General features: G+C 43.4%; 1 protein-coding gene across 5 annotated transcripts in view; it reads left to right on the top strand.

Annotated features, from left to right (window-relative positions):
- The window catches only part of SYNE2 (spectrin repeat containing nuclear envelope protein 2), a 311,925-nt gene that overhangs the window by 185,435 nt on the left and 112,495 nt on the right, over nt 1-13,995 (top strand). For all 5 annotated transcript variants that reach the window (XM_084791617.1, XM_084791618.1, XM_084791619.1 and 2 more), the window contains exons 58-61: nt 2,600-2,785; nt 3,975-4,097; nt 5,490-5,672; nt 9,113-9,244. In XM_084791617.1, coding sequence (XP_084647743.1) covers nt 2,600-2,785; nt 3,975-4,097; nt 5,490-5,672; nt 9,113-9,244 — 624 coding nt within the window. The remainder of the gene's footprint in view (nt 1-2,599; nt 2,786-3,974; nt 4,098-5,489; nt 5,673-9,112; nt 9,245-13,995) is intronic.

The following is a 13,995-nucleotide window of genomic DNA, read 5'->3' as shown; positions in this document are numbered from 1 at the left end:
CCAGGTGGCCTCTCCTTTGCAACTCTGTGACTCTGTTAGCAGAGGTCCACTTACGCTAGGCCTGAGTCCTGGAACATAACGATATAAAAGTCTTTGGTCCTAAGCAGCTGAGTTTAGAGTAATTAGTTACCTGGAGGTAGAAATTGAGGTAAGGTCGAGCAGGCCATGCTTCAGAAGACTGTCCTTCGAGCACCCCCCAGGTGCTAGTCAGAGGGGCAGAGGCAATGGAAGTGGTTTCTCTTCTTGGGGCCCTGGCTGCCAGGGGTTAACCAGTACCTGGTACTGTCTGACTGGGTTGATTATAAAGGTGGGTTTACTTTCTGTCATCATTAGGTCCTGAGAAAGAGTTACTAAGGAATTGCTTCATACGTTTCTATAGTAACCAGACCTTAAAGATGGTCTAAGTTGCGTATGTATTTAAGATGGCGCAGTGTTCCTCTGAGCGGCTGACTTCACCTCCCTGACAGTTGAGATTTTGTGGCACATTTTCGTCCTGTGGGAACCGCTGAAAAGAGACTGCACTTTGACCCACTTATCCCTTTTCTTTTCCTTTCTCTTTTACCCCTCACCCCCCACTTCACTGATACACACGCATCCTGGGTTGGTTCTCTGCCTCACTATAGCATGTCATCCTTGTATTTTTTAAAAATCAGTTTTATGATTCACCTTTTTTGAAAGTTTTTTTCCCCCCCAAGACAGAGTTTCTCTGTGTAGCCCTGGCTGTCCTAGGACTTGCTGTGTAGACCAAGCTGGCCTGAAACTCACTGTGTAGACCAGGCTAGCCTCAAACTCACAGATCCACCTGCCTCTGCCTCCTGAGTATTAAGACTAAAGACATTCACCACCACAGCCTGGCGAAAGAGTTATTTTTATGTATATGAATATTTTGCTTGCATGTATCTGAATGGCCTGTGTGTGCGCAGTGCCAGCAGAGGACAGAAGGGGGCACTGGATTCCCCCAGAACAGGAGATACAGAAGTGCGCAGCCATATGGGTTCTGGGAACTGAAGTAGATTTAGTACTCTTGCCCGCTGAGCCATCTTTCTACTCGCCAGCCTTTCCCCCGCCCCCAATCGCACCATTTTTTTACTTTGTTGAGGCAATTTCATGAGGCCCGTTCTGTCCTTTGAACTTGATAAGTGACTGAAGACACCTCTGAGCCTCCTGTTTCCAGTCCTCAGCCAGCACAGGTCATCACGCCTGCTTTAGGTTTCTGTGCTGCTAGCGACTGAACCTAGGTAAGATCTCTACCAACTGGACCACACAGGCAGCCCATATTCATCGATTTTTCAGGAGTTTGCCAAGACAGAAGAGAGCAATGGTGTTTTTCCCCCTCTTCTCGTTTTTTAAAAAAATGATTTAAAGTAAGCCATGAGCTCAGGAGACAGGATATTTCTGCTCCCTTGTGCTGTTAGAAGTGTCTGAGTGTGAATGAGTTTCTCAGACTGTTAGCAGAGGAAATAAGGCACGAGAATGCACGGGTTTATTTTCTACACGATGGAGTCTAGTAAATCCTCAAATGGGCAGTAGGCCCTGAAGAACTCGTGCTGTGTGAAGGTTTCATTTTGTCCTTATAATGTAAGTAGCTGTCCTGGGCCTGCCAGATGGCTCAGCAGGTAACTGCGGCGCTTTGCCATAGAGCCGGGTGACCTGAGTTCCATCCCTGAGGCCCACGTGGTTTAAGAAGGGAACCGGCACCTGCAAATTGTCATCTGACCTCCACCCACATGCTATGGCACACATGTGCCCCTTCCCACATGCATACTGCATAGAGAATAAGTACTTATTAAGATACTCCTTTCCATTTTCTGGCATTATTTGTTACTTTTTTCTTTGGTTTAGGTTGTTTTGTTTTTATTTTTAAGGCAAGGCCTCATGAAGCTTAAGTTGGCCTTGAACTACCTCCCATGAGGTTATAGGCATGTGCTACCATACTAGTCCACTTTAAAAAAAAAAGGTTTTTTCCTGTCATTGAACACTCTCTCTAACTCCCTCCCTCTTCCTCCCTCTCCCTCCTCCCCCTTCTCCCTCCTTCCTTCCCTTCCCTACCGTGTGTGTGTGTGTATGTGTGTGTGTGTGTGTGTGTGTGTGTGTGTGTATGTGTGTCCGTCCGTCCGTCTGTGTCCCTCTCCCTTCCATTTAAATTTTACATAAATGACTGCCAGCACTCTCCACTAAGCATAAGAAAGTTCACTTTGCTGGGCATAGTAGCGATCCACTGTAAAGCCTATGGTTACAAGGCTAGGCTGGAGGATCAAGAACGCAAGGCCAGCCTGAGCTACATAGCAAGTCTCTTAACTGATTATTGTTTAATTACACATTCACTTAGCATAGTGTACCTGCAATCCATCCGCTTACCACAGCCATCAGTGGTTCATTTTTTCTATCGCCACATACTGTTCTTGTTACAGCAGCAGCCTGGCTGCCCCTCCACCAGTGAACCGGTGCTTGGGTGGCTTCTATGTCATTGCTTTCATTCTGAACACAGAAGTGACCGGGACTGAGACCTTCTGAGACATTCGTTATGTTCTCATGGGTCTGAACTTGACCAATTTGTCTCATCAGATTGGTGTTCCCCCTCTTCTTGTCATTTATCTAGATGGCTCTGGAAGATTCTGAGCAGAAGCACAACCTTCTACATTCCATTTTCACGGATCTAGAAGATCTGTCAATCATTTTTGAAACCGATGACTTAATCCAGTCTATCCAGGAGTTGAGTGGCCAGGTGGCAGCTGTACAGCAGCAGATAGTGGAAGCCCTTCCACACATCCAGCAGGTGGCAGACGTAAGTGACTGCAAAGACGAGGGCTCTTGTTTCCTGTGTTCAGTTCACTGGTCACATTATGCCAAGAATCACACCCCCAAATCCTATGAAAGCACACTCGGCAGATACATTTTTAATTGATGTTATCTGGGGGTTATATTTTATTTTGTACAACTTGCATGGTCCCCTCCTTCACCCAGAAGTGCTCTACTTCCAGCATGACAATCCTGAAAGATGAGTTTTGCTGTTTTTACTCCCTCTCTGACCCAATTCCTGGGCTCACTTCTTAGTTACAGAAGCCTTTTCCAAAGTTGTAGCATGCTTCTGTGACAGTTGATGGAACTGACTTTAAGATAGATTGTAAAGTTTGCCATAGCTTCTTAAATAGTAGGTGAGAAATAAATTTTAATGAAATTTTACCTATAATTTAGATGTGCTTCTGTAGTTACTATACTTGAGGACTATTACTTTTTTTTCAATATTGAATAACTCCAAACTGCTATAATTTAAGCCTTCAGCATTCCTACTTTGTCAACTGCATCATCTTCTTGTCACCCTGAATTCTAAGCTCAAGCCGGAGTGCTCTTGTTTTTAGTCAGAGCACTGCAGCGCGTGGCTTCTCGCAGTGCGTGGCTTCTCCTCACACATTTCAACTTCCCTTTCTAGCATTTCACGTTAAGATTCCTGGCCCAGTGATGAACGTTGGCACCAAGAAAATTAACCATTAGACAAGAGATCTAGTGTTTAAATTAATCTGAGTAGGTCAGCAGCAGGAGCCCATGGGGTCAGGGTTGGGGGTGGGGGCAGGTACAGTGATGGGAATTCCTAAAAGGCCAGATCTACTTGTGTTTGTGTTTTTAAACACATTCCAAAGATAAATGTAAAGAGTTTGTAGATACTTAAGAGTTCCTTGTAGAAGTTGGCTTGGAAGTGTGCCAACCTTTGTTCTCCTGAGTAACTGAAACTTGGCCCCTATGACTCTCCTGGCTTCATGATGCTTTCCATGTAGTCTAGGCTGGCATTTAGTTTATTGTTTTCTTATTTAAAGCCATGCAACCATCTGTCTGTGTGACCCTTAGTTTTGAAGCAGTGGAAGTGGCAAGCAGCCTCTGGTTAAATAGGAGAACAGAATAGGTAAGAACATATTACGTGCTGTCGACTGTTAATGCGCAGCGCGTCTCACGTGAGCGTCCTATTTCTAATCTTCTAGGACGTGGTTGCGATCGAGTCCGAAGTAAAATCAATGGAGAAAAAGGTTGCAAAAATCAAAGCTATTCTGTTATCCAAAGAAATCTTTGACTTTTCACCTGAAGAACATCTCAAGCATGGGGAGGTAAGCATGGTTCATTTTTGAAAGGTTTTTTTTTTTCTTTCAAAATAAGGCTTACTGTCTGCCTAAAAATATGTAATCATAGGGTGTATGACTGAAGTGTTGGACTCATTAGAGTAATAGATAAGATTGGGAATAGCTGTAAGTGCATATGAAAATGTTTTTAATATATTTGAGATCTTATTTACCTTTGTCTCATGTGTAGAAGGGTTTTCCTAAATGCATATCTATATACTACATGCATGCAGTGCCCTTTGGAGGCCAAAAGACGATGTAGGATCCCCTGGGACTGGAATTAACACAGTTATGAGTCACAGTGTGGGTGCTGAAAATTGAGCCTGGGTGGACTAGCAGCCGGTGCTCTTAATCACAGTTCCGTGAAAATCCCTTAAATCATGCTTACAGCATTCCTTGTATAACGGTAGTTTCCCTGTAGAATACCTTGTCACTTAAGCTTTGCCCTTCCAAGACCTCGAGCACTTACCTGCATCTGTGCAGGGTTTCTATGCCCAGAAATCGTGTTTTTCTGGCTTTGACTGTTTACTGGACAGACACGGAGATAAAAGACAGCATTAGCTGAGTTATAATTTATAAAGAGCCGTGCACAGTAAATCAGTAAATGTACTGACCTTCGCACTCAGTCTCCAGATCCACAGCAGGCACTTTGGGGCGAGGCAGGCCTGAGCTCTAGTGTTGCTGCCATTCCATCTAAACTTAGGTGGATCTTTTCCCTTCTGGAAAGCCAGTTTCCTTGCCTGTGAAATGAACATCAGAGTACTGCTCTTTTAGGGCGAAATGAGGTCATATCTATGACGTCTGTCATAATGTGAAACCGATAATTGTGTTCAATTCAGGGAGCATTTTCTTAGGACTCCTGCAGGAAGCCTTGGGCTAGGTATGGTCGCTTCAGAAGTAAGGTCTGCCTAGTGACAGCATACAGACGTAAGTCACCATCCCACAGAGAGGGGAAGGGAAGATGTAAGGCACTGGCTGTCTGAATGCTGATGTAGTTACTGTTTGAGAAGTTAGCTTTTCCCCTGACATTCTTTTCTGTACCCTTAACTGACACCTTACCTCAAATCTCAATTAAGGAAATGCTTTAAAAACTGAAACTACAGGGCTGGAGAGATGTCTCAATGGTTAAAGACACTTATTGTTCTTACAGAGGACATGAGTTGGGCTCCCAGCACATGCAAATACACACAATTAAAAATAAGATATTTGTAATTGAAACTGCACATTAAAATTGATTAAAGATCAATTTTAATTTCAAACATTTTAATTTGCACTAAGTAAACTTGCATTGGCTGTTGTCAGGGATGGGGGTTGTTTATTTATATTTATTTTTTTGTTCCCGTTTTCATTTGTGTACTGGGCTTCCTCCCTGCTGTTAAGGTCATACTTGAAAACATCCATCCCATGAAAAAAACTATCGCTGAGATCATGTCTTACCAAGTGGCACTGAGGCTACCCCAGACAGGCACGAAACCTCTGCCTGTGTTTCAGAGGACAAATCAGCTTTTACAAGACGTGAAACTGTTGGAGAATGTGACTCAGGAGCAAAATGAGTTATTGAAGGTGAGCCGTTTCTGACAAGGGTCAACTTCAGGCATGGAAATGTTCAGCAAAGCCTGGCTTCGTTCTTCTCATAGTTTGGTTTCTATTGCTGTGATAAAATGACTTGCGGAGTAAAAGGTTTATAGCTTGCATATCCTGGGTCATAGTCCATTGAGGGAAGCCAAGGCAGGAAGCTGGAGGCAAGAGCTGAAACAGAAGTCTCAGAGGAGACACTACTTACTGCCTTGCTCTGCCATTTTTTGTTTGTTTGTTTGTTTGTTTGTTTTTTAATACAACCCAGGACCACCTGCTCAGGTGAGATACTGCCCCTTATGGGTTGGACCCTCCAACATCAACCATCAGTCAAGAAAATGCCCTACAGACTCACCTACCTACAAGGCCAATCTGATGGAGGTTTCCTCTCCCAGATAACCCCAGCTTGTGTCAAGTTGACAAACAAAACCAAAACTCTTAACTGTTAAAGTTTTTAAGTTTAATTGAAAGCAGTTGTTCCCCTAAGAGGTGACATTTGGTTTAAATAAAGAAATAAGCTTCTCTCCCCGCCCCCCCTGCTTAGCCCTGCTCGGGTCGAATGCCTTAGCCATCCGTGGTCCCTTGTGTTAGTGCTGCTATGAAAGACCTACATGAGTGAAACAGAGGAGAGAATTCAAACCCCCCCAGCCAAGGCACTCACAACCTCTGGAGACTGCGGACCCATAAGTGAAGCAACACGTAGCAGTCTCCTTGACAACCTCCATCACTTCCACTTCCTGTGGATTAGCTCAGTGCATTCTCAACGCCTGCCAGAGGTAGCCATTTGCTAGTCTCAAGGAGACCTGTGTCTGAAGATTAAATGGAAGACCAAAGAGCTAACTTGTGTCCAGGTTAGTTCCTATGCAATGAGGCAAGAACTTTAGTTCTAGAGTCTTCTCTTGTTTTTCCCTCCTGAGGGGCTCTTCCTTCTGATAACATTTTCCCACCACTCTCTGGAGGGTTCCCTGCACCCTGCAAAGGTTTTCTTACTCCGCCAGTCTCAAGCCAGACTCATTGGAGTTTATGCTCCTAGGCCAACATCCTCTCCCACAGAACAGAAATTGTTAAAGCAACCTGAGCTCCATAGGCAATCTGCCCTCTACACAGGGGCGCTCTGCCTCTTGCATTGGAAAGTGCTGCATCTTCTTCCTTCTAAAATTCCCTTTACATGCGAGTGGACATCCTGTCCCTCGAAAGCTGGGGGGGGGGGGGAGGGGGCATACTCCCTGATTTGAAGTTTAACGTCCCTCTGGCCTAGGCATTGATCAAGTGATGTCATTTCTCTCCTAATTCCCACAGAGGGTAAAATGACATAGCATTAAAAAAATAGTTTGGAACTGAAGGAAAAAAGTATCAAATTTGATATATCTTTCTTTTGTTTTTTGAGACAGGGTTTCTCTGTGTAGCCTTGGCTGCCCTAGACTCACTTTGTAGACCAGGCTGGCCTCAAACTCATAGTGATCCACCTGCCTCTGTCTCCAGAATGCTGGCATTAAAGGCATGCATCATCATTTTTAATTTCTTCTGTTATACTACGCCTCTGGCCAGGAAGGGAAAATAACCCTAACTGTACTTTTTAAGTGGCTTCTTCCAGAAGAAAAGGGGATGATAGCGGAGGGTATGTTTTATTATATATATGCTATGAAAATTTTCTGTCTTACTGTATGGGTGGAAATCACATGTGCCCCTCATATATTTCAAAGCAGGTAAGCCATCAGTAATAAAAAGTATTAGAATATGGGGTGTTTCCTTAAGTTCCCACTTAAGTGGGACAAGTCTTCTTCCTGTGGAAAATAAAAATATGATTCCTGTGGGGACATAATGGGACACCATTCAGTGCTGCGAGCTGGGTAAACAGATGTGTGCAGCAAATATAGTTTGTTTTCAGCCTGCGGCTAAAACTATTGGTTAAATAGTTTATTTAAATACCAGGAAGGATTGTGTGTTGGCCAGAGCCTATGTCATCTCAAAAGACATTTTGCTTCAGCCTGAAGCTTACCAGAGCTATCTAGAAGCTTTGAAGTCTTTTTATTTTAATCTTTTACTATACTTTGTTTCACTTAATCTACAAATAAGTCTGAGCTCTGTTCTGTGAACATTAGGGTCTGTGCCATATTCTGGTTACCTTTATTTTTCAAACTCATGCTGTTCTGGAAACTTCTGACTGTACTCATGAAATGTGCATGACCGACTTTAAAGGGCAGCAGGGAAGATGCCTGCACTGGGAAAATTCACCATAATGTCAAATAATGTGCTCTGTGCATCCAGGATCAGGCGTGTCGCCACTGGATGTAGACAGTGCCACCTGCATATCATATTAGCATGGTAAATATGTAGATTGGCAAAAATGGCTTGTTAGGTAAAGGGGCTTGCCCTGCAAGCCTGGTGATGCAAGCCTGGTGATCTGAGTTTGATTCCTAGAACCCACAGAGAGGTGGAAGGTGTGTGTGTGTGTGTGTGTGTGTGTGTATGTGTGCGCACGCATGCATGCATGCATGTGCACATACACACAATTCTGAAACTTTCTTAAATGGTGTGTATGACATACCAATGATTTCATAAGACTTAGAAACTTTATGTTAGCATGCTATAAAATGCTTCCCTGAATAAGGCTCCTCTATTAGAAATACATGAGAGCAGGGCTGGAGAGATAGCTCAGTGGTTAAGAACACTGCCTGCTCCTCTAGACGTCCTGAGTTCAATTCTCAGCAACTACATGGTGGCTCTCAACCATCTATAATGGGATCTGTTGCCCTCTTCTGGCATGCAGACAAAGCACTCATACATTATATAAATGTGTACGTATATACATATATGTATGTATATGTTATATATTATAGTGTATGTAAATATATATAGTATATGTATATATAAAGAAATACATAAAAACAGAGAAAAGCGTTGAGTTAGCTTTGTGCCTCCAGCCCTGCTGAGGTGCCCTGGAGTCTAGTCAAACAGGAAGACTAGGCTCCAACATGGCAAACTTTGCTGTCTAGATTTTGAATATACATACAAGTAATATTTAGAATATAACAATTTTTAGAATTTTTATTTATTTAGAATACAAATAATAGTACAGGGATATTCTGGGGACCTGCAAGATGGCTCAGTAGGTAAAGGCACTTACTTGTCATGCCTGGCAACCTAAGTTTGACCCACGTATACACATGGTGGGAGAAGAGAGCTGACTCCTGCAAGTTGTTCTGTGAACTCCACCAGTATGGCTCCCACTCCCCTATATGCACAAATAGATACAAGAATAATACAAATTTTTATTAAAAACATAATTGTTTCCTATTGGAATCTATGTGGGTGCATCGTCTCTGCATTTTACCGGAACTTGTGATGGGATAGATCATGGAAATAGCCTGTGTGTCACTTACATGGTAACAATGACTTTTCTTTGATGGGTGGGTGTTATTTTATAGGTTGTCATAAGACAGACCACTGAATGTGATGAGGAAATAGAAAATCTGAAACAGATCTTAAATAATTACTCAGCTGAGTTCTCCCCTGAACGTGTGTCACAAGACCAAGCAGCCGACCTGCCTTCATTACAGGTATGCCTCATCCGTTCATCTTTCCGTTTGTTCCGAGGACTCTTACTTTACCCTCAATGTCTAGAATCTTCCATAGCATCACAGTGTTATGCCTGGCATCTGTTTTCCAACTGCAGCAATTTTCTTCTCTATCCTTTATTTTGCGAGACTTTGTGGTTGTATGTATCACTGATATACCATTATGACCCCTAGACTTGAGATCTAGTCCCAGAACCTAGGTAGGCCGTCTCTTTTGAGTCCTGATGTGGAGCTTCTTAGGTGCCCACACCCTCAGCACGGTGCATCTTGGTTTGCATTTTTTTCTGTGCCCAAGAAGTTTATGTAGGGGTTAGGCAGAGTGAGCAGGCTGGATTTCAGGGGTAATAAAACTCTGACCATTGTTATAATAGACTTTGAATACAAGACCATATTTTTTAGTGCCGTATAACACTCTGGGTTGGGCCTTTTCAGTCTTTATTTTGTAGTGGCACATCTGTATTGAATGGTGTGATAGAGGCCAAGTTGTAGGAGCTGCGTGTTTTTCTTGTCACCTAATGGACAGGCAGGTGGTGCGGCACTTAAAACAAGACTTTACCATTTACTAGCTGGGAGGCTGAGGACAAAAGGTGAAGCATAAGAGGTTCAGGTGACACAGCCATCACTGCTGAATCGATGATACAGGCCCAGTGTGAGTGTGGCTCAGTAGAGTGAGGGTACCAAGTGTCTTCAAATACTTACAAACTCAGGACTTCAAAGAGCTTTTGTTGTATAAGAGCAAATAAAGGAAACACACATAGGACAAGTCTATGGGGTCCATCATAGTACACAGGCAAGCGTGCACGCGCGCGCGCGCACACACACACACACACACACACACATACACACACAAAGTTGTTCCCTCGATGACCCTTATGAGCCCTGGTGGACCAAGGAGTTAGGGAGAACACCTGGCTGGCAATGAGTGTGTCAGGAAAGAAGGGGCAAATAGAACTGACCCAAGAAAAAGCAGACTTCTTCCTTAGCTCTACCAAGAGGTTTTGATATAACTGTGATATTCAGTGATATTCATGAAGTGGGGGAAGTGAGACTCCCAACCCCAGTGATTTACCCAGGAGCAAAACCTGTCTGGAACAAACCCAAAATTGTTATCATAACTGCCTACTTGGAAATGAGACTCTTCATTACTTGATTGCTGATCAACCTTTTGGAGTGGATGGTGGCAGACAAGGTCTGTGTAGACCAGGCTGGCCTCAAACTCATATAGATCTACTTGCCTCTGTGTCTGACTTCCTGAGTGCTGAGATTAAAGGGACGTGCCATGTGGTTTCATGGGCATTTTTTTTTTAAAGACACTACACTAAAACTCAACAAATGAGACATTAAGCTGAATGTGAGTGGGATCTAAGGTCTCATCAGTGGATTCTTCACGTCCTTACTTTTACTCCTTTCGTGCATTGTGACTGTGCTGCATCCCTAGGTGATATTATCATGCCATATCACTTAAAGAACATCATCTGAGCCATGCACCATTTCCAAACTCCATGCGTTTCCATAATCATTACATAACACCTGTTTAATGAAACAATCTTGAAGAATCCCATTTAAGCATATAAGTATAGCTTATCAGCTATTTTATTTCATGTAAAAATAATGGGAATAATGCTACCACAAGACCCAGCTATACCACACCTGGAAGATGTTCCACCATACAACAAGGACATTTGCTCAACTATGTTCACAGCAGCTTTATTCATAATAGCCAGAATCTGGAAACAACCTAGATGTCCCTCAAGCAAAGTATGGATAAAGACATTCTGCTACATTTACACAACGGAATACTACTCAGCTATTAAAAACAAGGAAATCATGAAATTTTCAGGCAAATGAATGAAACTAGAAAAGATCATGCTGAGTGACCCAGAAAGACACATGGTATATGCTCACTTATAGACAGATATTAGCCATATAATACAGCCATATTGTAGCACATGACAATACACAGACCTAAAGAAACTAAATAACAAGGAGAACCCTAGGGAGGATGCTTAATTCTTACTCAGAAGTACAAATAGAATAGACACCTGATGCAGCTGAAGAGAGGGAACAGGAAGGGAGCCTACCATAGATGTCCTCTGAAAGACTCCACCCAGCAAGGAATTGATGCAGATGCTAAAACTCAACAGCCAAACTCAGGGGTGGGGCACAAGGAATCTTATGGAAGAGTTAGGGAATAGAGTGACCTGGAGAGGACAGGGGCTCCACAAGGATAACAATGGAGCCAACAAATCCGGATGGAGGAGGAGGGGACTTCAGAGACTGATGCACCCACCAAGGAGCATACATGGTGAGGACCTAGACCCTCTGCTCAGATGTAGTCGATAGGCAGAACAGTCTCCATGTGGGTCCCCTAACATGAAGAAAAGGGTCCGTCTCTGACATGGACTGTTACTCGCTTGTTGATCACTTCCGTCTGTCAGGGCAGCCTTGCCAGGCCAAGAGGAAGAGGATGCAGGCACTCCTGATGAGACTTGGTAGGCTGGGGTCAGATGGTAGTGGGAGGAGGCTATAATCAGGATATAAAGTGAATAAATATTTTAAATTTAAGTTTTAAGAAAACTGCAAAAAAATATTCTGTAAGAAAAATAGAGGGAAGTTCAGCTCACAGCATTCACATTCCTGGAGGGTCTCTTCAGTCACTGTACTTGGGACACAGCGAAATGCTTTACGTACCCCTCCCGTTTGTCACCAGACTATTAAAGATGTGTTTTCAGGTGTGCAGTGTGGGCACTGAACACAGGACTTGCTAGGCAAGCACTCTACTGCTGATCTCCAACATGTATGTCTTCATCCAGGACGTTCTTAAATGGGATTGGTGTGCTTTTCCTACCGTAAATAATTGGTGTCACCCACTTAGATTCATAAAAGATGCCTGTGGCTTTACCCCCATCCTCTTTGTGCCCTCAGTATAAATATCAACACAGTGAAAATAGCCAGTGACATTATTAGCAGCATTATAGGAGTGTTATTAACTCCAGGGACAGTGTCTCTCAGCTCTGGACACCACAGGTGGCTCCCGGAAGGCTACAGATACCACTGTGCAGATGGCAGCTCCCAGCCTACACAACATTCTTGCTAATTTCCTGAGTTTATTCTAATGGCTGCAGGATTGCTTTTGTTGGTGGCATCTTCTGTTTATTGAAAGTGGAACATAAATCCTCGTCAACTCAGAGTTAACTCCGTCAGTAGGGAGCTTTCATTGCAGACAGAATAGGGGTATCAGTTTATCAGTGAGTGCCAGCGGCCAGGGTCATCCAGAAGCCCAGGGTTCTGGGCTGCCACACACTAGCTGCAACTTGATCAAATTGCCTTCTCACTCTAGACTTCAAAACCTTTCCGTGTGTAGCGATGTTCCTGTTTGGGGGTATCAAAATCCAATGACTTGGGGCCTAGGGAGGTAGCTCGCTTGGTAACTGTGCATGTGAACCTCCTTTCAATCCCCAGAACCCATACAGAAACAAAACAAGCAAAAACCAATGTTGTGGCATGTGTTTGCTTTAATCTGAGCTCTCAAGTGGCAGAAGCAGGCAGATCACTGGGACTTGGTAACCAGTCAGCATAATTTTCTAGTTGGGTTCTAGCAAGTAAGTTCCTGTTTCAAGAAATAGTTAGACGGGCTAAGTGTAGTAGCACACGTCTTTTAATTCTAGCACTCAGAAGGAAGATACCGGCAGATCTCTGAGTTTGAGACTAGCCTTTCTCTATGTAGTAAGCTCCAAGCCAGTCAGGGCTACATACATAGTAAGACCCTTTTTGTTTGTTTGTTTGTTTGTTTGTTTGTTAAGGATGGTCGGCCCTGAGTTTGACCTCTGGCACACATGTGGCCATGAATCCATGCACACACATACATACATAGTTTAATGACTGGAGAGAGATTTTTAAGAACTGTGTTAGAAACAAGTTTGTATGGCCGTGTGTACTTGAGATGGAATAGGAGTCATGCACATGCTAAGCAAGCAAGCTCTCTGCTGCTGGAGCTATGCCCCAGCTGGGGAAAATTTTTGGATGAATGCAAGCTTTCTGAAAAAGCTTGAGCAGAGGGTGCTGGAGAGCCAGAGTCTACTGAAGCTAAGATTCTAAAATTACACATGCCTAATAGGCAGACAGTGGGCTTTCCCTTTCCCATAGCTAGAGAAACTGACTTGAACATATTAATAATCGTTACTGAAGTAATGTTATACAGCTTGGAATCATATGCCTATCGCTCCCATAGCGAATTTTACTGCAAGTAAATTACCTTAGTTTAGTTGATTAACATTTTTTAGGATGCTTGGATTGTAGACAGGTAACCAAATTTAATAGCACCAAAAAAATCTTCAAAGGAAAAAAAAATCAGGTGTCTAACTTTATTTTACCTTAGGGGTTCTCAAATGTCAGTCTTCTTAAGAGGATCCTGGGGAAACCCAGAAACATGTATTTGTAATATTCTGTGTGCAAAGCAGCAAGTGTGTACCCATTGAAGGGCAGGCTCGTGGGATTCTGGTTCTGTGAGACCTGTGGTTAGCTACTATGGCTCTGGCTCCCCACCCTGGCTGTATCCATCAGTCACCTGTGGACCTTGTTACAAGGTTCCATGCTTTGTTCAACACACACACACACACACACACACACACACACACACACACACACACACACACACTCCTCCCATACGCCCAGATTTACAAGGTCTCCCAGGAACTAGCTACTGGCTCTGCAAACCCATTTAACCTCAGACC

This window comes from Acomys minous (genome assembly GCF_964271855.1).
Source record: "Acomys minous genome assembly, chromosome: 8".
Taxonomy (NCBI): Eukaryota; Metazoa; Chordata; class Mammalia; order Rodentia; family Muridae; genus Acomys; species Acomys minous.
Note: the sequence above shows the minus strand (reverse complement) of the source record. Positions and strands in the feature narration are given on the sequence as shown.